Source organism: Ornithorhynchus anatinus, chromosome 2, assembly GCF_004115215.2.
Source record: "Ornithorhynchus anatinus isolate Pmale09 chromosome 2, mOrnAna1.pri.v4, whole genome shotgun sequence".
NCBI classification, from domain to species: domain Eukaryota; kingdom Metazoa; phylum Chordata; class Mammalia; order Monotremata; family Ornithorhynchidae; genus Ornithorhynchus; species Ornithorhynchus anatinus.
Window position 1 is genome coordinate 84,192,226 of NC_041729.1, and position 24,141 is coordinate 84,216,366.

Here is a 24,141-nt window from a genome sequence, read left to right on the forward strand (position 1 = left end):
ACCAAAAAAATGTATTTTTTGAAACTGTACTTGCATTATTGATCCCTTTAAGTAATTGATATAAGAAGGGAAGAAAGCATTTAAAAATGAGTAGTTTCCAGAAATTAGGAAGCAATTCCAGAAAATGCACTGTATTTTTATACAGTACGCTTCCTGACCTATTTATTCAGTTCAAAACTGGGAATTCAAAATGCATGTATGTTTAATATTGCAATCACTTCCACAGGTGAATAAAGTGAAAAAAATATATAGGGGAGGTGATTCAATCTTACAGTTTCACAGTTCATCTAGCATCAATTTAGAAATTTGAGATTTTTCTAAAACATAAACCTAACTATTCAATACATTTTAATGTTTCAGTTTTCTTAAAAAAGTCGAGTTTTTCCCTATGGATCTAGAATCTATAACTCAAACACTGCCATTATTATAAAAGAGAAACAGGTATATTCCAAAATACATTTTTTTCATGCTAGAGTCATGGACTAAATGCCAAAAAAATTTCCAACTAAGCAGCAGAAACTCCCAAAATGCTTTGTTGTTCCCATCAGTCAACTGGGAAAAGCATTTATAGATCAAATCCTCAATTTTATTGAATGCCCAGGAGCGAATTCAAATTATATCTTTCCATGTTTCTCCTATTCGAGCCTCATTTATTACAAAATAGCTATCATGTAGATTATAAATGTCTGATCACCAATTCCATGAAAGCGTTCTAAATAATAAAAATAAGACTACAGAATCACCTGTCACTTTTAGTGGCATATCAGTCTAAAATCATCTGGAAAAGTTCATACCCAAAATCACTTCTTTAGTCAGAAAAGAAGTAGGTTAGAAGAACATAAAACTCTTTTCTCTCAGTAATAAAATCAAATTCTGAACTAATAATAAACTACAACAATAATAAACTTTAACTTTATGCTCAGTTTCCAGCAGGTCAAAGGGATGCTTGCATTAAAGATCAAAATCATACCATTCAAAACTGTTTAGAGAAAATAAACATTACACAGATTGGATGTGTGAAACTAGATATTTATTAATTTACATATTTCACATCTATTTAAAACTGATTTTTTCAAAATCATCTGTGTGTCATTAATAGGCCAGGTCAGTTAATCTCAAATGTAAAACTAAAATATAATGTATTGTGGCTGAATTGTATAAAATGCAACTTTTTATTGTCACTTTCAGAACTTTTAGTCTATTATAATTTATTATAAATAAAACTAGAGACATACTGCATAAAGTTCAATCAATTATCAAAACAAGTGAAGAACTAGGAGTTATTATACTCTATTCAAAGTTATGGAAACTGCCTTTTAGCTGTGTTTTGTTCGATTTTTTAATAACTGCAGCCAACGGTAGGTTACAAATGCTGTAAGCTAAAATTGCTGAATAGATGCTTTAAAGAGTTACATAAATAAAAATGGAATAAATGATCACAAAGAAATCACTCAAAATTGGGAGCAAAAATGTCATGGAAAGAAAAAAAAAAAACACTAGAAAAAGCAAGCTGCAACTGAGAGCATAATACAGTCTAAAACAAGATAGTGACTACAAATGTAACACACAAATGCAATTCAACTGTTAGGACATTCAGTGTTCAATAGTTTCTGTTTTAAAAATGTGAAAAAATTAGTGTTTTTTACCTGACTGGTGAGAGCAAATAGCATACACGGCAAGTAAGGTAAGAAGATGCTGCCCCTTCCATTTCCAACGCCAGCACCACATTTGGCTTACATAAAACATCCTATAATAGACCAAAGTAGTCATTAAGACACCTGATTTTAAGTAAAGAATTACAGCAATAACGCTGGCAATGTTAGACATAGAAAATGGGATTGTTTAAAGCTTAACAGGAACAATAAATGTGGATTTCAATAAACTACTCTATCATTCTAGCCAATCTCTTGTCACCACCTAAAAAAGATCCCTGCATTTCAATTGAGAACTTTTACTTTCCATGTTAAGTATTATGGCTAACAGCCTACGGCAACAAGAAGTAAACTTTTTTTTTTTGCATGAAGGTATTAACATTGCCAAATAACACCCAAATAACAACTGTGGAAGTAAATAATCAACAACTAGATCAAAGGAAGAAAGTGAATACTGGAATCATATTTTTAAAATTATAATATAGAGTATGCAGTTCAGAGAACCATAACTGTTACGATAATGACTCAAATAAACATTTCAAACTTTGGCCTGTGAATTGAGAGGAAATTATGCATTTGAATATAATCCATCAGTACCTCTCTATTATTTCACCAAAAAAACCACATTAAAATACTAACAAGCTACAAAGGTAATTGTCTGGTGTGTACATAACAGTAATCACAGTTTCAGAAAGAATATATCACACTCTTTGACATAAAAACTATAGAAAGAGGAAAAGGATATTTGATTAAGGAGATTATCAGTATAACAGAGAGTCTTTTCTGCTATTAAAGTAATCTTAACATAAATTTTCAACTAATTACCCACAGATCAAATTCCCTATTGAAAAATAACTCTCTGGGTGTTCCTAAACTTGCATATGACCAATTTCCCCACCAGAATGGAAGTTATAGACAGCATTATTTAAAAGTGTAGCTGAGCGGCAAGAGCAAGGGTTTAGGTGTCAGAGGACATGGGTTCTAATCCCGACCTTGCCACCTGTTTACCATGTGACCTTGGGCAAGTCACTTCACTTCTCTGAGCCTCAGTTACTCACCTGTAAAATGAGAATTAAGACTGTGAGCCACCATGTGGGGCAGGGACTGTGTCCAACCTAATTATCTTGTATCTACCCCAGTGCTTAGAATAGAGCTTGGCATATAGTAAGCACATAGCAAATACCATCATCATTATTATATATACCCCATCTAACTTTTTACTGAAATCTCTTTTCAAAAAGTCTTTTTGTATAAATGTCTCATGGGCTGGTCAGATGATGCTTATCAAGTATTCAAGCCATGACCGAAGCATGCAGATTCTGACTAAGGGAAGATTAACAGAACTCAAGTGGGCACAAATATCCTGGTTAAAGCCCAGCTCCTGTTGGAACCTAGTCATCTGTGATATCTTTGTGGGCATTTTAAAACTATAAGGTAGTACTTGAACTTCATTTTTTTCGAGTTCAGATGATAGCTCATCATTTCTACCCCTTGAACAGAGGAACAGTATCAATCTTCGAAAAATAAAGATGTTCTCACTTCCCTTTGTTTTCACTAGGTATGATATGTATTTTTACCTAAACTTAAATGGGAGAACTATCTCCCTCTGATCCCCCTTCACCAACTTCAGTGACCTTGGTGAACAACAACTCAGCATCCTGCCCTTGTGGTGGTCAAGACCAGCTACTCCCTCTTAAAATGAAAGAAGATATACCCCTTTAGGAAACACCGCATAGCTTTAAACACCCTAAAGCATATTCACATGGGTTTGCTTGCCAGCTTTGCCTTCTCACCCTTTGCCATGTCCCCCCTTCCTGGACATCAACACAATAAATTAAATCAACACAAGAACAATAAAGTCTCACTTAGAACTTTAAGGAAAACACAAACTTTAAGGATGGCCACTTCACCATTTTACTCCAAAGAGTCCATTTTTCAGTTGGTCTATCCTCAGATAAAGTACAAGATGCCTTTATGTTTGGTAGCCTCCTTCTTGGTTCCTGACATCTAAGTATGTGGCTTTGAAATAAAACTCATGTTCACTGGGACTTGGAAGGGGAACGTAACAATTCTAGAGCAGAAGAAAAAGGAACAAGGATTCTCCTAGTAACCCAACCTTGGTTCAGCTACCCTCTACCCCTGAATCAACAAAAGGCATAACTGGTATCACTGAATGCCCTCAGTGGTCACCCAAGCGAGAACAAGTGAACCATTCCCCTCCATTGTAAAACTGCCCTTTTTAATTATTAATATTTATTATTAGTTGTCCAAAGAGTAGTGTGAGTTAACCCTCAACCTATGTGAAGGGGGTAGAACTAAGCACACCACTTCGTGAAATCATCCTCCACTAAGCCAGCAAAATATAATGAAGCAGCATGGCTTAGTGGAAAGAGCACGGGCTTGGGAGTCAGAGGACCTGGGTTCTAATATTGGCTCCTCCACTTGTCTGCTGTGTGATCTTGGGCAAGTCACTTAACTTCTCTGTGCCTCAGTTACCTCATCTGTAAAATGGAGATGAAGACTGTGAGCCCCATGTGAGACAAACTGATTATCTTGTATCTACCACAGGGCTTAGAACAGTACTTGCCATATAGTAAGCACTTAACAAATACCATAATTGTTATTACTACTATAAGGGAAATATTTTAATATAAAACAAAGAAATCATTAATGAAAAATTCCACAAGGTAGTTACATTCATGACTTTCTACAGTGGAGAGTGATAGTGGGGAGAGGCAGTGGAAAATTTAGCTTCCCCTACCATCTCTTTTCCCCAGATCAAATCCAACTATGGCAAAGTATATTGTTTCCAGGGTCAAATATTGCAAAAATGAGGGAACGGAGGAGCAAATGACATCTTTTCCAGGTTGCTGATTGTTTTACTTGTATTGCAAAATGAGCCCTTTTCTATAGATTGCAATAAGTGGGACTTTTTACACTGCAACTGTTCTTCACTCACCACTTCCCCAAGCATCAAAAGATGCTGAGGACCATCACAAGAACAAAACCATGCATTATCGGAGAAATGGGAACAAAACATGCATTATCGGAGAAATGGGTGTACAGAAGTTGGAAAGATTTCAGAACTGGTTTTCAAAGTAATACACTTTATTTTGCTAGTGAGAAAGTGGCCAAAAAGCCATAAAAGCTATACAACTACTCTTCCATGCAACACACCCATAAGTAAAACAAGGAATCCTCACATCCATGGTGATAATAAAAATTATTAGGAACACTGCTTACAGTCCAAACTGAGCTCATTATGACAAGATGGTGAAATTTTCCTGGGCCAGATTGCTTAGGGACAGTCCCAGAGAATGCAAGTGTCTCCATGAGAGAAACCACATGAAAAAACAATAACAAGAAAACAGCAGCTTTGTTTCCAGTGAAGCATAAGGTATCTTGGAATTAATACTTTTCATCTATAATTCAATATGGAAATATTAGAATGGCGGAAGTAGAGGTGGAAGTTTTATTAGAAATGCTTTCCTGGAAAATGGTTCCTTACACATGCTTCTGGATCAACTCAGTGGACCAAATGATTGACAGCCACAAAGCGGAGACTTAGGGTGGCCTTGCACTCCCCCTAATCCCATCCGCTGCTCTCTTCCTGGACTCTGGGGATCCTCTTAAGGCCTTCCAGATGATCCACGGCATGCAAAGCAGGATAGAGGTTGAAAGGATAGGAAAAACCCTAAAATACTCAATGTCAATCATTAATCAATAGTGTCGAGTGCTTACTATGTGTACAGCACTGTACTAGGGCTTATAACAATGCAACAGAATTGGCAGAGTTCCTGCCTACGAGGAGCTGAACGTCAACCAATGGTATTGTTGATATTATGTTCCTAGGAGGCTCAAGACAGTAGTACCGCTGCATGATTCCCTCCTGTTTTTTTGGTCCACACTTCTGTACTTTGAGATTAGCACTAAATGTGAAATTTGCTCACTTGGCTATGTCCCCATTGGGGCCTTGTCTAGTCTTAGCACATTCATTAAGTCCCAGCCTAAAATAGCAAAATGAGGCAGAATACTGCAGTTAAACTTTCAAGCCAAAAATAGCTAGACAACTATAGAAGACTTTTATTATGCTTGAATGAGCTGAAAAATTGTTTCAGTTCTCCACTTTATTGATCATTCGATAGCTGGTATTTCCTTTGACCAACAATGAATTACAAACAAGTAGGGAGCTTGTAATTTTGTCTACTTTATCAGGCTGACTTCTAACTTCTTCTGGTAAAATTATAAGTGTTTGAGTTTCTGAAACTCAGACAATAGTATCTGAGTGCTTACTATGTTCATTCATTCATTAGTATTTATTGAGCGCTTACTATGTGCAGAGCACTATACTAAGCACTTGGAATGAACAAGTCGGCAACAGATAGAGACAGTACCTGCCGTGTGATGGGCTTACAGTCTAATCGTGGGAGACAATGTCCAGAACAATGTACTAAGTATTCAGTGAGTTCAACTGTGCTAGAATATATGATTCCTGACCCTAAAGAGCTTACAATCTAGTGGAGAAAACAGCTAATTAATAGTTGGAAGAACAAAGAGAAATGTTTATACAGCTGAATAAGTGTTTAATAGTACGGAAAGTCATTATGTACTAAGGTATTATGTTGGGAGGTGGGAGGAGGGTGGCAATTGCGTAAGAGTGCAATAAACAGTAGTTGATTATTGTGACCTAGGGATAAGAAATTAAATTGGGAAAGACTTCTGGAAGAGATGTGATATCATAAGGGCTTCAAATCCACTTCTGGTGGATTAGAAGTGGGGAGGGAGTTCCATACAGCAGGAAGGCCATTAGCAAGAGATCAGAGGTGGGAGAGATGAGCACGTGGCTGTGGTGAGTTTTGAGATCTATCAAAGTTGGTTTTTAACATGGCCTCCTCTTACGCTTCCCTTCCCAGTTTGGAAATTTTTGCAGGCTAAAAAGAGTAGCAAAAGAAATGAACTAACACTTGCCCCAAAGACATAAAAAATCAAAAACCTTAGCCAAACTCATACTCATTTTACTGTTTGCTTCAGCTGAAGATACTATTGACTATGAATGAGTCATAAGGGAAAGGAAGCAATGCTTGCCTTTTCAGAAGACTGGCATGTAAAGAATTTCCTTGTGATCTAAGGGTGCCATCTTATTTCTAGGAAACTCTTCCAACTCAAACTTCAGTCATCATGCTAAGTCCTATGATAACCATTTGAGAATTGCAGTGTCCACTTAATTGGCTCTCTCCCACCTACTAATCCACTCTTCTACCACTTTACCTCAATTTGGACCTACCATTTCTCTAAAGGTAACCTGCTCACTGTGCTTCATTTGTATCTCTTACACAACCAACCTCTTGTTCCTATTCTCCTGATTAATTAGAACTCCTTCTCCTCCTCCTCCTATTTGACTACTGTTCTCCTCATCTTCAAAATACTTTCTGAAATTCTATCTGGTCCAGGATGAATTTCCCCATTCATTCTAATTTCTCCATTCTATAACTTACAACCCTGTTAGCATTTTCATACCACCTGAGCACTTGTACTCATAACTCTCCATCATACTTCTTAGTACAGTGCTCTGCACACAGTAAGTGCTCAATACTATTGAACATGTCTTAGGTACTTTATTATTCCACTCATCTGTAATTTATATTAGGATCTGTCTCCCCTGCTAAATTTTAAGATCCTAAAAGGCAGTGATCATATCTACTAATTATACTATTACTTCAAATCCTTAGTATTAATAATAATAATTGTGGTATTTGTGAAGCATTATGTGTCAAGCACTGTACTAAGCGCTGGGATAGATACAAGATAATTAAATTCCACATGGGGCTCTTACTTTCTTACTTGCACCTCTGTTTTCCAAAAACAAATTACTGTGGTTCTAATTTGCTCCGGTTAGGAAGATAACCTACTACAGTCTAAGTAGTAGGAAGAAGAGGTACTGAATTCCCATTTTTCAGATGATGGAACAGAGGTCCACAGAAGTGATCTGCCCAAGGTCACACAGCAGTCAGTGGCAGATCCAGGATTAGAACCCAAATGCTCTGACTTCAAGGCCCATCTTTCACTAGGTCAGTGATAGTAATAATACTATTTATTAAGCATTTACTGTGTGCAGAGTCTTTAGCACTTTAGCACTGTCTTTAGCACTGGAAGGACTGGAAATTAGACATAGTCCCTATAATAATAATAATAATGGTATTTGTTAAGCACTTATTATGTGCCAAGCACTGTTCTAAGTAATCAGATTGTCCCACGTGGGGCTCACAGTCAATCCCCACTTTACAGATGAGGTAACTGAGGCACAGAGAAGTTAAGTGGCTTGCCCAAAGTCACACAGCTGACAAGTGGAGAAGCTGGGATTAGAACCCATAACCTCTGACTCCCAAGTCCGTGCTCTTTCCCCTATTCCTCGGGCCCTCAAAATCTAAGACAATGCTCTGTACCAATTTTAGGACAGTGCTTTGCAGATATCAGGTGTCCACCTGTAGGAACATGGCTATGCCACAGAGACAAACACCTCTAAAGACCTCCAATTTATTATAAACCCTTCACTGAAACTGCCAGGGGTTACAATATGACATTAAATCTAGAGTTGGTGAGAATAAAAATAGAAAAATATTAACTTCATTTCATTACTAGATTGTAAAGGACTTGAGAGCAGGGATCGTCCAGCACTTAGAACAGTGCCCAGGGCATAGAACAGTGCTTGGCACATAGTAAGTGCTTAACAAATACCATCATCATTTATCTCTACTTGCTGTTGTATTCTCCCAAGCACTTAGTACAGTACTCTGCACAAAATAAGCATTCAGTAAATATCATCATAGTAATGCTATGTAGTAAGTGCTTACTACATGCTGGGTAGATACAAAATAATCAGATTGTTCCCAGTTTTTATCCCATCTCACAATCTAAGAATACTACACTAAATATAAGATCCCAAATGTTAATGATATGATAAGAAGTTGAAAAAAAAAGTCATTGTTTCGAAAAATTCTGTTGACTAAGTTTTTGCTGATTACTCCATTTCCCATCACAAATAACCCTCGGGTTCTCCTTTCCAAATTCTAGAGCCAAAAATACAAAAAGAGGAAATAGAATAATTCTACTCTATTCTTCCCCCCGACCCCTTTCTTACTTGCACCTCTGTTTTCCAAAAACAAATTACTGTGGTTCTAATTTGCTCCGGTTAGGAAGATAAATTTTCCATTGAAGTAAATAGGAGTGGTTTTCTAAAAAGGCCAACTGGATTAAATGAGTAAAACTGGTCACTTAAAAAAACCCTCCGAACAACTCACAACTGTGAGATTTGAAAGGGTTTCTCTTTCAGAAGGCTCCTCTGAATCTCTTTAACACTGTTTTCTTAAGTCCCGGTATAACTTTTTAAATATGTTGCTTTATCCAATTAGTACCAAGGGAACACGACATTAACTCAGCCTTGGAGGAAATGTCTTTGCCTTTAGCTATAGACTGTAAGCTCCTTTTGGACAGGGATTGCATAATAATCATGGTACTTGATAAGCGCTTATTATGCCAAACAACAGTACTAAGCACTGGACTAGATACAAGATAATCAGTCTCATCTTTTCCTCTCCATCCTAACTGCTATCACATGAATCCAAGCACTTATCCTATCCTGCCGTGATTACTCTATCAATCTCCTTGCTGACCTCCCCGCCCCCTCTCTCTCCCCATTCCAGTCAATACTTTGCTCTATTGCTGGCATCATTTTTCTATAAAAATGTTCAGTCCATGTTTCCTCACTCCTCAAGAAGCTCCAGAGTGGTTGCCCATCCACCTCCATGTCAAACAGAAACTCCTTACCATTGGCTTTAAAACACTAAATCAACTTGTCCCCTCCTACCTCACCTCACCACTCTTACTACAACCCAGCCCATACACTCTGCGCCTCCAGTGCCATCCTACTCACTGTACCTCGATCTCATCTATATCACCACAGACCTCTCACCCATGTCCTGCCTCTGGCCTGGAGCACCCTCTCTTTTCATGTCCTACAGACAATTACTCTCCCCACCTTCAAAGTCTTATTTGAAGGAAAATGTCCTCCAAGAGGCCTTCGCTAAACCCTATTTCCTCTTTTCCCACTCCCTTCTGCATCACCTAGCCCCACAGCACTTATGTACATATTCATAATTTACTGTCTGTCTCCCTGTCTAGACTGAACGCTCACTGTAGGCAGGGAATGTGTCTGCTGTGTTGTACTCTCCCAAGTGCTTAGTAGTGCCCTGCACACAGTAAGCGTTCAGTAAGTATGAGCATTCAATAAGTATGACTGATTGTCCCACATGGAGATCACAGTTTAAGCAGAAGGAAGAAGGACTTAATCCCTATTTTACAGAGGAAGAAACTGAGGCACACAAAATCTAAGTGACATTAAAGTAACACAGTAGACAAATGGTAGATCCGGGACTAGAACCCAAAATCTCCAACTCCTAAAACCACGTTCTTTCCATTAGGCCACTCTGCTCTTGACTATATCAGCGTGGCTCAGTGGAAAGAGCCTGGGCTTCAGAGTCAGAGGTCATGAGTTCAACTCCCGGCTCTGCCACTTGTCAGCTGTGTGACTGTGGGCAAGTCACTTAATTTCTCTGTGCCTCAGTTCCCTCATCTGTAAAATAGGGATTAAAAGTGTGTGAGCCCCACGCGGGACAACCTGTTTACCCTGTATCTCCCCCAGCACTTAGAACAGTGTTCTGCACCTAGTAAAATACCAACACGATTATTATTACTGTATTATACTTTCCAAGTTCTTAACATAGTGCTCTGCACACAGCAAGCAAATACCACTGACTGATTGAACTCATCTAAAAACTCTCATTTTGTTTCAACTGGGCCTAAAAAGGGGGTAATAAATGGTAATTCCAGGTTTTGCTCTGACATTCATGTGTATTAGTAAATTGGAACTAGTATTTCTTCTCCACATCACAACCGTAGTAGGATAACCAGGAAATGGAATTGAGGAAAAAAGGATACTTTGTTTTTCAACCCACTCTCTCATAATGAAATGAAATAAATGGACAGAAATGAAAGGCGTGCAATATTTTTGCCCCTTTTAAATTAAGAAAGTGCAAAGTCTACCATTAATGCCAAACAAAACTGACCCTGAGAAAAAAATGACCAGAGAAAAAGCTACAGTTTGTCTTTGCGCTATCCCTCTCATATATTCTTTCTTAATGAGCTGTTATAGCTGCTTTACATAAGTTGGCCATGAAGTAAATTCCATTGACGGGCTATGAGATGTGCGACACAGGGTGATGGCACCAATCTAGCACCCGACTAAGTAAAAGGGTGCCTTCGTCTATCATCTGCCCTTAAATGGTAACTGATGGTGGGGAGGTTACTTTGACCTGAGGTCAGGGCTGCTTCAGGTGGTGAGTGAGGCAAACCATCTCAGTTGTTAGAAGTTAAAAGCTTCCAAGCCCCCTTCAACCAAGACAGAAATGGCACCTTGTTAACAAGGTTCTGACATAGTTAAAATGTAAGTGTAAACTCCATTGGGGTGTACCCCGCTGTGGGCAGGGAACACACCTTCTGATCTATTTGCATTTTTTTCCCCAAAACTGGGCATAGAATTCAGTAGATGTTATTACTAAAATGGGTTATTTTATGATTTAAAGTGATTCAACATACATCCTTTGAGAAAACAATGTCTTGAACAGTATGTCTTTCAAAAAATAAAAGAGGAAATTTCTAATTATTTCTATCTATGCAAAGTAGATAGACTCTCTATGTGACTATTCTTTTTTCCTAGAGTCAAAGTTTTGAACAGTGTTCAGAAACTATTAGCCAACTAGATTTGTGTAGATGCAAACTCCTTATGTTATTGGCACACAGGCAAAAGATTTTGGTGTTTTTTTAAAATCATTTTATGTCTTTGAAACATTCATTTCAGGAACTTCAATTATGTGGCTGACTAGTTACAACCACAGTTTTTTGTTATTATTTTTATGGTATTTGCCAAGTGTACTATGTGGCAGGCACTCTAAGTGCTAGGGTAGATACAAGGTAATCAGGTTGGATGCAGTCCATGTCCCATGTGGGGCTCACAGTCTTAATCCCCATTTTACAGAGAGGCACAGAGAAGTTCAGTGACTTGTCCAAGGTCACACAGCAGACAAGTGGGAGAGCTGGGATCAGAATCCAGGTCCCATCTCTCAGGCCCATGCTCTACTTATTATGCCCTGCGGCTTCCCAACAGTTCATTCATTCAATAGTATTCATTGAGCACTTACTGTGTTCAGAACACTGCACTAAGCATCTGGGAGAGTAGAACAATAAACAGGCACATTCACTGCCCAAAAGGAGTTTACAGTGTAGTTGGAACAAATTCATTTATTCACTCATATTTATTGAATGCTTACTGTGTGCAGAGCATGGCACTAAGCACTTGGGAGACTACAACACCAAACAGACACATTCCCTGCCCACAATGAGCTAATAGTCTAGAAGGAGCAAATTAGGGTGACAGAAGGGAGAGGGAGTTGAGGGGGGAGGAGAGGGTGCTTCCAACCCCAGTCTACTTCTGTATAACCCCAAACTACTATTGCTTCCTATCATTCATTCATTCAATTGTATTTACTGAGCACTTCCTATGATGCTAGACACAAAAGACGTATTCACCATTCACACTGGAAGAGCACAATGCCATGTATTTTATGTAAACCATAAATGGAGTTGGAATTTTTCATAATTCCAGACTGTGTCAATATAGTATTTCTAAGTGTACTAAATCCTTCAGTGCATATAAAACAGCCAAAGTGACATCCAACTATGGTTTGAAACCTCGTAATTGAAGAATTTGAACACCAGTGAATATGGAAAAAGAGATCTGACTAAATCAAGACCCCAAGGATTTTCAAAAATGGAACTTCAGGACAGGTTGGGTTTTTTTTTCCCCAAAGCAGATACATTATCTAGAATTAGGATGAAACTTTTCCCCAAAACAGCTTCATATTTTTCCTGGCATCTCTAAAATGCTTAAAATTGTATTTAAAAATGAAACTACTGATAACTTAAGAATATCACTATCCATTCCATATAAATTAGTTTGTTCATTAGGAAATCAGTGTAACACTAAAGAGGAAAACTAGTCTTTTATCCAAATCATTCTACAGATTCAGATAGGCTAAGATTAGACTTGATTGCATATCTTGTACATTTTATTTCTCCATAATAAAGTACTTTACCTTTTTTAAGTAATGGATTTAGAAATTAAGAAGTTGTAGAGAAGCATTTATTCTGACACTTTTAAAAGTTTTACCACGTCTTTTTTTTTTTTTAACTATCCAAACTTTTCACAAGTATATTGATCAATTTTACCTAGTTTGGCTTTTTCAGCGGGCATTCCAACAGAGCACTACCTTCATTTTCCCCAGTGAAATATTTCATTTTTCCATATGGCCTAACTATAGTCGCTGACACAGTCCTGGCCAAGTATCTGCCTTTAAGAACAATAATATATTTCCCAGGTAAAGTAAAGCTTTAAAACAAACTCACATTCATTTAAGAATGTGTCACCTGTATATCAGAACACATCTTGTACTCGATCCCTGGCTCTCTTCCAAAATAAATTTTCTTTAAAACTGAACTTTAAACACCATCGAGATATATGCAATTCGATATTTCATGCTTTAAGATACTCACTCTTTACACATGCTTTTTGTGTTCAATTTAATTCCAATTGCATAATTAATTACTTTGGAGCACAAACCACTGCTATTTCCCCATTTTAAGAGAAAAAGAAAGTTTGGGTTTATAGAAAAGATTTGAGAATGAGATTTGTGGAAGGGCACAAAATATCTAGGACCAATATCTAAGAAGGGGAGAAGAATCTTCTTTATATTTGGGGACTGGGGAGAGTGTTAAGTTGGAAGATATATTGAAGGGAATGAACGTGGCAAAAAAAAAGTGCCAGGACCCACAACTGGCAGCAGAAACATCATTCTCTATGGTCCCTTAATACATTAATGAAAGGAAATAGTTATTTTAGGAATCCTGCCCAGGGTTGGAAAAAAACACCCACACAGGGGTATATTATATAGTACAAAGTACATTTCTTCCCTGGCAACATAAACTTTAACTTTAAGCCCCTTTCTTTTAGAGGTTGTCCCAGAAATGACTGTGGGATTCAGAAATTTTGATTTGAACACATCTCCTAACTATATTCTCACCAACATCTTCAGATCCTCTACCCCCAGCCTTCTCAACCACAGGTCACAGCTCAAATCTATTATTTTCAACTGTGCATTCAAATTAGGGGGGGTTCCCCCCTCAAGCTTTAAGTAATTTTTGCTCAGAGATCCAAGAATAACTTCTGGCTTCACACAGACAAGATGTAGACATGAACATGAGAAATAAAGAAAAACTTGACACCCGCCCCCCCCCCCACTCATATAGTTCAGTAAATATTTTGTGTGGGTACAAATATTGTCCGAGCCCAAAGAGATGATTGGAATCAGCGTGGTTCAGTGGAAAGAACCCGGGCTTGGGAGTCAGAGGACGTGGATTCTAATCCCGACTCCGCCACTTGTCAGGCTGTGTGACCTTGGACAAGTCACTTCACTTCTCGGTGCCTCAGTTCCCTCATCTGAAAAATGGGGATTAAAAGTGGGAGCCCCACGTGGGACAGCCTGATTACCCTGTGGAAACCCCCGCACTTAGAAGAGTGCTTGGCACAGAGTAAGCGCTTAAATACCATCATTTTATTATTACTGTTATTGGGTGCAATTCCTTAGTAGGTCAGAGGAATATAACCTGCTGTTCCTTGTTTCCTTTGAAGTGGAAAGACGCACGCCCCTTTTATTGTCTCTGTTCTCCAAAACCCGCTCGCCCCCTCCTCGTAAACTGAGTTCCAAGAACAACGAGCTTCTATCCCTGTTGGGCCGTAAGAGGCTTCTATAATAATAATAATAACAACAATAATAATGTTGGCATTTGTTAAGCGCTTACTATGTGCCAAGCACTGTTCTAAGCGCTGGAGAGGACACAAGGTGATCAGGTTGTTCCCCGTGGGGCTCCCAGTCTTCATCCCCATTTTCCAAATGAGGGAACCGAGGCCCAGAGAAGTGAAGTGACTTGCCCCAAGTCCCTTCAAAGCGGCGGAGGTGGGATTTGAACCCATGATCTCCGAATCCCCAGCCCGGGTTCTTTCCACTGAGCCGAACGGGTGTATTTTATTATTGCGACTGACACCGTGACAAGACCATTTCAACGTTACCAAAACACAAACAAACCCAAAAGCCAGCAAACCAAACATATATTATAAACCACCAAACCATCCATATTGAAAAGCATGGTTTAATTATATCTATAATAACATAGATATAATATGTTATATGTATAAACTACCAAACCATCCAGATTGAAAATCGTGGAGCAGCGAGGCTTAGAGGAAAGAGCCTGGGTTTGGGAGTCAGAGGTCATGGGTTCTAATGCCGGCTCTGCCACTTGTCAGCTGTGTGACTTTGGGCAAGTCACTTCACTTGTCTGTGCCTCAGTTCCCTCATCTGTCAAATGGGGATGAAGACTGTGAGCCCCACGTGGGGCAACCTGATTACCCTGTATCTCCCCCCAACGCTTAGAACAGTGGTCGGCACATAGTAAGCGCTTAACAAATACCATTGTTATTATATATATAAACCACCCGGGTTAAAAAGCGTGGTTTATTATATCATACATATAATACTATAAATGTAATCTATTACATGTATATAAATCACCAAACATCCAGATTGAAAATGGTGGTTTATTATTATATATATATAATAATATAAATACAATATAGCATATATATATATATATATATAAACCACCAAAGCATCCAGATTGAAAAGCGGGGTTTATATTATATGCATAATACTGTAAATGTAATCTAGTTTATGTATATAAAGCCCCAAAGATATCCGGATTGAAAAGCGGGTTTTATTATATTATGTATAATAATGTAAATACAATATAGCACACACACATATATACATATATAAGCCACCAAAGCATCCAGATTGAAAAGCGGGGTTCATTATATTATATGTATAATACTGCAAATGTAATCTAATATATGTATATAAAGCCCCAAAGATATCCAGATTGAAAAGCGGGGTTTATCATAACATGTATAATAATGTAAGTGTAATCTACTATATATATAATATATATATATATATATATATATATATATATATACACCATATATTTGATGTAAATGCAATCTATCATATATATTAGATGTAATAACGTAAATGTAATCTATCATATACATATCTTATACGTATATACATAATTCCCCGATTAGACTGAAAGCCCGTGAGTGGGCAGGGATTGTCTCTCTCTGTTGCCGAATTGTCCATTCCAAGCGCTTAGTACAGCGCTCTGCACCTAGTAAGCGCTCAATAAATGCGATTGAATGAAAGGATGAATATATAATCATGGAATTGTAATCTATTATATATAAATGGGGATTAAAAATGTGAGCCTCACATGGGACAAACTGATGATCCTGTATCCACCCCAGCGCTTAGAACAGTGCTCTGCACATAGTAAGCGCTTAACAAATACCAACATTATTATAAATACATATATACGTGCATATGTATATATATGTATGGATAGATAGAGACAGAGATAGACAGAGATAGATATAGATAGAGACAGAGATAGAGACAGAGATAGATAGAGATAGAAATAGAGACAAAGATAGAGATAGAGACAGAGATAGATAGACAGAGATAGATAGAGAGACAGAGATAGATAGAGAGACAGAGATAGAGAGATAGAGATAGACAGAGATAGATAGAGATAGAGACAGAGATAGATAGAGACACAGCGAGAGAGAGATAGAGACTGAGAGAGAGACAGAGAGAGACAGAGAGAGATAGAGATAGAGACAGAGAGAGATAGAGATAGAGACAGAGATAGATAGAGATAGAGACAGAGATAGATAGAGATAGAGACAGATAGGTAGAGATAGAGACAGAGATAGATAGAGACACAGAGAGAGAGATAGAGACTGAGAGAGAGAGATAGAGAGACAGAGATAGACAGAAATAGAGAGACAGAGATAGAGAGACAGAGATAGACAGAGATAGATAGAGATAGAGACAGAGATAGATAGAGACACACAGAGAGAGATAGAGACTGAGAGAGAGAGAGAGAGAGAGAGAGAGAGGGAGGGAGGGAGGGAGAGCTATAAAGCACCAAAGCCCCGAGGTTGAAAATCGTGGCGGAGGGTAGACTTACGTGGTGTCCTTATCGGTCGGGGCTGTCCTCCTGGGGACAAAGTGCCATCCTTGCCCCGCCGCCTCTACAGCGCGTGATTTGCGCCCTGGTTGCTCCTCTACAGCGCGAAGTTTGCGCCCTGGTTGCGCCTCTACAGCGCGCGTTTTGCGCCTCGTTTGCGCCTCTACAGCCTGCGTTTTGCGACCTGGTTGGTCCTCTACAGCGCCCTGGTTGCGCCTCTAGAGCGCGTGATTTGCGCCCTGGTTGCTCCTCCACAGCGCGAAGTTTGCGCCCTGGTTGCTCCTCTACTGCGCCCGGGTTGCGCGCTGGTTGCGCGCCCGCTGCGCCTCTCTCTGTGTGTCTGTGTGTCTGTCTGAGGAGCTTGGAGGGGGGCCGTCTGCCTCCTCGCTCCTTTCTCCTCCTCTTCCTCCCGGCGCCGGACCCGCAACCGCTCCCGCACCCCGGGCTGCCAGGTGGGAGGGGGAGGGGCCCCGGATCCGCTCCTCCGGCCCGGGACAACGCCGGGGGGGGGGGGGGGGGGGGCGGGGCGAGGAGGAGGGAGAGGAGGGAGAGGAGGAGGAGAAAAGGGGAAGGGAGAGAGGGAGAGGAGGAGGAGGGGAGGAGGAAGAAGAGGAAGAAAGAAAAGGAGGGGAGGAGGAGGAGGAGGAAGGAGAGGAGGAGGGGGAAGAAGAGATGGAGGGGAGGAGGGAGAGGAGGAGGGGGAAGAAGAGATGGAGGGGAGGAGGAGAAAGAGATGGAGGGGAGGAGGGAGAGGAGAAAGAGATGGAGGGGAGGAGGGAGAGGAGAAAGAGATGGAGGGGAGGAGGGAGAGGAGAAAGAGATGGAGGGGAGGAGGGAGAGGAGAAAGAGATGGAGGGGAGGAGGGAGAGGAGAAAGAGATGGAGGGGAGGAGGGAGAGGAGAAAGAGATGGAGGGGAGGAGGGAGAGGAGAAAGAGATGGAGGGGAGGAGGGAGAGGAGAAAGAGATGGAGGGGAGGAGGGAGAGGAGAAAGAGATGGAGGGGAGGAGGGAGAGGAGAAAGAGATGGAGGGGAGGAGGGAGAGGAGAAAGAGATGGAGGAGAGGAGGGAGAGGAGAAAGAGATGGAGGAGAGGAGGGAGAGGAGAAAGAGATGGAGGAGAGGAGGAAGAAAAGGAGGGGAGGAGGGAGAGGAGGAAGAAAAGGAGGGGAGGAGGGAGAGGAGGGGAGGAGGAAGGGGGAGGAAAAGAGGAGGGGGAGGAGGGAGAGGGGAGGAAAAAGAGGGGAGAGAGGGGATGAGGGCGGAGGAGGGAAGGAAGAAAGAAGAGGAGGAGAGGAGGAGGAGGCGACGCCAGAGTCGTCCTCTCCGAGAGTTACGGGAAAGAGGCGGCTGGAAAGTTTAAGGAAGTTGGGGTCCGCAGCCAGGTGGGACCCCGCCGTCCCCGCCATCTCATCCTTGGGACAAGCAGCCTGCCTGAAAGGAAAGAGTCCGGGCTTGGGAGTCAGAGGTCGTGGGTTCTAATCCCCGCTCTGCCTCTTTTGTTTTGCTGTCTGTCTCCCCCTTTACGGTGAGCCCGCTGTGGGGCGGGGATCGTCTCTATCTGTTGCCCAGTTGTACAGTCCGAGCGCTTAGTACAGTGCTCTGCACACAGTAAGCGCGCAGGATAGACCAGTGGATGAATCTGCCACTTGTCAACTGTATGCATTCGCTCAGTTGTATTTTATTAAACGTTTGCGGTGCGCAGAGCACTCTCTCCTAAACCCTTGGAAACTACAGTTCAGCAAGAGGGAGAGAGACAATCCCTGCCCATTACGGGTTTGACTTTGGGCAAGTCGCTTCCCTTCTCCGGGCCTCAGTTCCCTCCTCTGTAAAATGGGGATTGAAATCGTGAGCCCCACGTGGGACAACCTGATTGCCCAGTACAATGATTATAATAATAATGACAGTATTTCTTAAGCGCTTACTATGTGCGAACACTGTTCTAAGCGCTGGGGGTGATACAAGGTGATCGGGTTGTCCCACGTGAGGCTCCCAGTCTTCATCCCCATTTGACAGACTAGGTAACTGAGGCACAGAGAAGTGACGTGACTCGCCCAGAGTCAGCTGACAAGTGGAAGAGGCGGGATTAGAACCCACGACCTCTGACTCCCCAGCCCGGGTTCTTTCCACTGAGCCACCCTGCTTCTCTCTACCGCAGCGCTTAGATGGGTGCTTGGCCCATAAAGTGCTTTAACAAGCACCGTCCTTATCGTCTATTCTCTCTAAGCGCTTAGTACAGTGCTCTGCACCCAATAAGTGCTCAGTAAATACGATTGAATCTCCACCCGAGCTCCCGCCCCTCCCCATCCTCCAGCCCCAGCCTCGCCCACCTGGGTCCCTCCACGTGCCTGGGGAGGGGACCGTATGTACGCACAGTCTCCCACCCCGACAACCTGATGACCTTGGATCTCCCCCAGCGCTTAGAACAGTCCTTGGCACATAGTAAGCACTTAACAAAAACCAACATGATTATTATTATTAAATGCATAGGTTCAGATCCCGGCTCTGCCACTTGTCAGCTGTGTGACTGTGGGCAAGTCACTTCACCTCTCTGGGCCTCATTTCCCTCATCTGACAAATGGGGATGAAGACTGTGAGCCTCATGAGGGACAACCTGATTACCCTCAATCTAGGCCAGCGCTTAGAACAATGCTCTGCACATAGTAAGTGCTTAACAAATACCAATATTATTATTATTACAGTGCCTGGCTCATAGAAAGTGCTTAAAGCAAGTCACTTAACTTCTCTGTGCCTCCCTTACCTCATCTGTAAAATGGGGATGAAGACTGTGAGCCTCACGTAGGACAACCTGATTACCCTGTATCTCCCCCAGCTCTTAGAACAGTGCTCTGCACATAGTAAGTGCATAACAAATACTAACATTATTATTAAAGGCCACAGTTATTATTATTATTACCATACTGCATCTGATTTTCAGGCAGCAATATTAAATTCATTCATCCCGATGTAGGATCCGGGTGGTCAACATCGAGGGACCCCCTTCTCCCTGCCCAACCAGGCCCCGAGACGGACAAGGCCAGTCCAGACAACTCACCTTTCTGGCAGTGGCCCAACTCCCACGGCTGTCGGGTCAACACTCTTCGTAGCCCAAAAGCCCGAGGGGGCAAGGGCGAGGGCTCCCACCGCACCCTGGAAGAAAAGCACCTTTCCCACGTGCAGCCTGTCAAGCTGCACTGGGTTGTTTGAAACTTTAGGCGTCTCCTACGGCCTGTCCTGGCCTGTCCCGCCTCCCCTTCAGCACACACAGACAGGCCCCAAGGCCACCGGCATAAAAAATGCCCCAGTTCTCCTTCGACTGTCGCTGGAGCCTCACTGAATCCTCTGGATGGAAAATGAAAAAGGGAACGGGGCTTGGCTTGCCAGGAGTCATCTGACACACCTGGCCCTCCTTCACCAGAAGCAGCGTGGCTTAGTGGAAAGAGCCCTGGCTTGGGAGGCAGAGGTCATGGATTCTAATCCCCCCTCCGCTGCTTGTCTGCTGTGTGACCTTGGGCAAGCCTATTAACTTCTCTGGGCCTCAGTTACCTCATCTGTAAAATGGGGTTGAATAATAATAATAATGTTGGTATTTCTTAAGCGCTTAACAAATTCAGATTAAGAGAAGCGGCGTGGCTCAGTGGAAAGAGCATGGGCTTGGGAGTCAGAGGTCATGGGTTCTAATACCAGCTCCACCATTTGTCAGCTGTGTGACTTTGGGCAGGTCATTTAACTTCTCTGTGCCTCAGTTACCTCATCTGTCAAATGAGGATGAAGACTGTGAGCCGCACGGGGAACAACCTGATCACTTTATATCGCCCCAGGTGCTTAGAACAGTGCTTGGCACAAAGTAAGCACTTAACAAATACCATCATTATTATTATTATTACTATGTGCCAAGCACTGTTCTAAGCCCTGGGGAAGATACAAGGCAATCAGGTTGTCCCAAGTAGGGCTCACAGTTTTCATCCCCATTTTAGAGATTAGGTAACTGAGGAACAGACAAGTTAAGTGACTTGTCCATAGTCACACAGCTGACATGCGGCAAATGCGGGATTAGAACCCAAGACCTCTGACTCACAAGCCTGGACTCTTTCCAGTAAGCCACGCTGAAGACTGTGAGCCCTGCATGGGACAACCTGATGACCTTGTACCTGCCCCAGCCCTTAGAACAATCCTTGGAACATAGTAAGCACAACAAATACCAACATTATTATTATTATTATTATTATTATTATTACTAAACATTCTGAGCAAGGAGTGGTACGGTGCCTGGCTCATAGTAAGGGCTTAACAAATGCCACAGGTACTATTAGTATTATTACCATACTCCAAGCTATTTTCAGACACCAACGTTAAATTCATTCATTCATTCAATCATATTTATTGAGCACTTACTGTGGGCAGAGCACTGTAATAAGCACTTGAATGTACAATTCGGCAACAGATAGAGACAATCCCTGCCCAACAACGGGCTCACAGTCTAAAAGGGGGAGACAGACAGCAAAACAAGTAGGCAGGCAGGACACTACTTAAATGTGTCCTATGTTTCTGAAGCAGAAGGATAAGGTTTGCACCTACAATTAAGCAACAGTTCTGAATCTGCTCTATATCATGTGCCTAATTAAGCACCATGACTCTTGGTTCCCTTCCCCCACTGCTAGGATAGATGTAAATTACATCAGAGTAACATGTGAGACTTAGGCTTTTGGTATATTAATTGTGTTTTTCAGTAAAACTGCAACAGACTGGTCAGGGGAAATTCCATATCACCTGCTCTCGCAACTAACAAAACAAAATGTGAGAGAGCAGGGCTGTCTTGAGATTTTTGTGCAATACAATCATTTAAAAACAGGGATAATACCCAGTTTTGTAATATGCATTACTAATAAATCCTGCTCTGAGAACTAGGTCTCTGAGCTATTTAATATTGTATTTCTCTCATTTCTTATGGGTAGCACCTGGATTACCTTTCTTTGGAAGATGCTAAATGTTTTTTTTTAATTGTGCATCTGGATGCTTTATAGATGAGAAAAGCCAGGGTTCAACTCTCCCGGATGTTATTAGGGGAGTAAAATTTTTAAAATTTATGAGATAAAACAACTGACAGTCACTGTCACTTATCAACAGGATTAACGAACAATTATTAATCCTGTCCCCTCCCTCCTCCTCCCCTCATTTCAGTCCCTGGGTGCTTTGCACGCTATACAATTATTTAACAATGTCTACAACAGTGACAGTGCCCTTAATAGAAAGCAAAGAAGAGGATAAACAAACAATAAAGTTTATGTAATGATTTTATGTCAATGTGATATTCAAGAAAATTAATTATAAATTGACAAACCAAATTAATGTGAATCTCAAAATATATGCCTGATTTATATGTTGAGCTCCTTTGGGGTAAGGTGTTTCCTTAGATTATAAATAATAAACAATCTTAGAAAAGATTCTCCTTGATTTCTGTCCCACCCAAATGTGCATGGAAATAGTTTGTAACATGAGAAACCAATGAGAAAACTGAGGGCAGGCCAGTTTTCTTTAAAAGAAAAAAGTGGCAGTTTTATTGGAAATTGATGTACTGTGTACATAATACTGTTCTTAAATGAAGGACATTTATAGCCTGCCTTCTTCAATTACAGCATTGGATTTTTGAAATAAGAAACAGATGAGGAACTCCTAAATAAAATCTTAAATATATCATGTATCTACTGGCTGCAACAATTCTTTTCAAAATGGGTGATTTTCCTTTATGCTTTTCATTCTTGTACTTAGCCATAAGTAAAAATTAGGGTCAGGAGGAACTTTAAATGCAAAAGAAGAGGCTGAATAGTGGGTAAGTTAGTGACTTAAAGAAGTTTTAGCGGTTGTTTTTTTTTTTTTTCTGGGAAACCCTTACCTTTTGGTCCTTTTAGTGGGGGAAGGAGGTAGGCAAGGCCAGCAGCACCCAGGTATTTCAGTAATTCAAGTGTTGCAGAGCCCAGGAAAAGCTTCTAGGCAAAATTCACATGTGTGTAGAAACGCTGACTTTGGAGAAAATGTAAGGACTCAGAAACAAAACTACAGCAGTTTCCTGATCTACCTCTCCCTGTCTTTCTCTAGCCAGGGCCATATTTTACAAGTGTGGCTGGAAGCAGGAAGCTGGAGAGCAAAACTCCCATGTAAAGCTGAGTTCGGAGGAGAATTTCAGAGTAAAACCTCAGCCCCTTCCCTTATATGCAGGGGAGAGTAGAGCTTAATGTACTAGACTGATTTTAGTCAACTTCATTTCTTATGAGTCAAGCTTTGAATTGAAAAGGTACTTACTGTATTCTCACTGAATTTTTGAAAATATAATGATTAGGTTGTGGAAAATGTCAGGTAAACGGTTTTTGTTTTTTTAACGGCAGGTAAATCAGTTTTCTCAGTGTTACCCTTTCATGGAGACTAAACTTATTCCACAGGTAACAATGATTAAAAAAAACTTAATTTTCTCTGTCCGTGGACCGATAATAATTTATGCCAGAGGATTAGGGAAGGAATATTGATTTTTTAATTGTACTGCCTGAAAAGTTCTAGATGTATGGTTGAAGAGAAGGCAAACTAGTTAAGTGAAAATGAAGGCTGATCAATTTTTTTTGTACTTGTAAATAAAAAGACAAGCTGAACTTCTGAAACAAGAGCCTCAGGAAATGAAAAAAAGTAGTCAAAATTCAACTGTGTATAAATGGACTGTCTTGTTTCTTTCCATAGGATTCACACACTGTAGTTACTGGACTTTGGAACAAACTCTGAGGTGAATGGCACATGACTGATAAATCATACAGAAAAAGTGACTAACACTCCCAAAGGGAGTGATTTTTTCTATGATAGTTTAACAGATCACCACTATTGACCATGGAATTGTCAAGAAGCAACACATAAAATTCAGTAATAGATAACCCTTATCCAAAGTGAAATGTTGAAATAAAATATCACATTGTTACTGCCGTTTCCTCTTGACCTAAGAAATTGCTCCAATCTGTGCAGCCTGACAAGGCTCCAGCTGGTATAGCTGTTTCTGCTTGAGTAGATTTGTCTGCAACTAACAGGTTTTCTTCTCTCTGGAAAGGTGACTGGGTAACCCTGGTGTTATCTTCGACTCAGCTCTCTCATTCAACCTACACATTCAATCTGTCTCCAAATCCTGTTGGTTCAAGCCTCCATAACATCGCTAAAATCTTACCATTTCCTCTCCATCCAAACTGCTACCATTCCAAGCAAT

At 40.8% G+C, this 24,141-nt stretch overlaps 1 protein-coding gene across 6 annotated transcripts in view; it reads right to left on the reverse strand.

Moving 5' to 3' along the window:
* ADGRG6 (adhesion G protein-coupled receptor G6) overlaps positions 1 to 20,048 on the reverse strand; it is a 184,470-nt gene extending 164,422 nt beyond the window's left edge. For 5 of the 6 annotated variants that reach the window (XM_029055841.2, XM_029055834.2, XM_029055810.2 and 2 more), the window contains exons 1-2: positions 16,908 to 16,988; positions 1,647 to 1,747 (exon numbers count right to left, since the gene is read on the reverse strand). In XM_029055841.2, the coding sequence (XP_028911674.1) occupies positions 1,647 to 1,746 (100 nt within the window). In that variant the 5' untranslated portion in view covers position 1,747; positions 16,908 to 16,988. Of the gene's footprint in view, positions 1 to 1,646; positions 1,748 to 16,907; positions 16,989 to 19,959 lie in introns of those variants that run through there. The other variant, XM_029055801.2, reaches the window with a different exon arrangement.
* Positions 20,049 to 24,141: the final 4,093 nt, after the last annotated feature.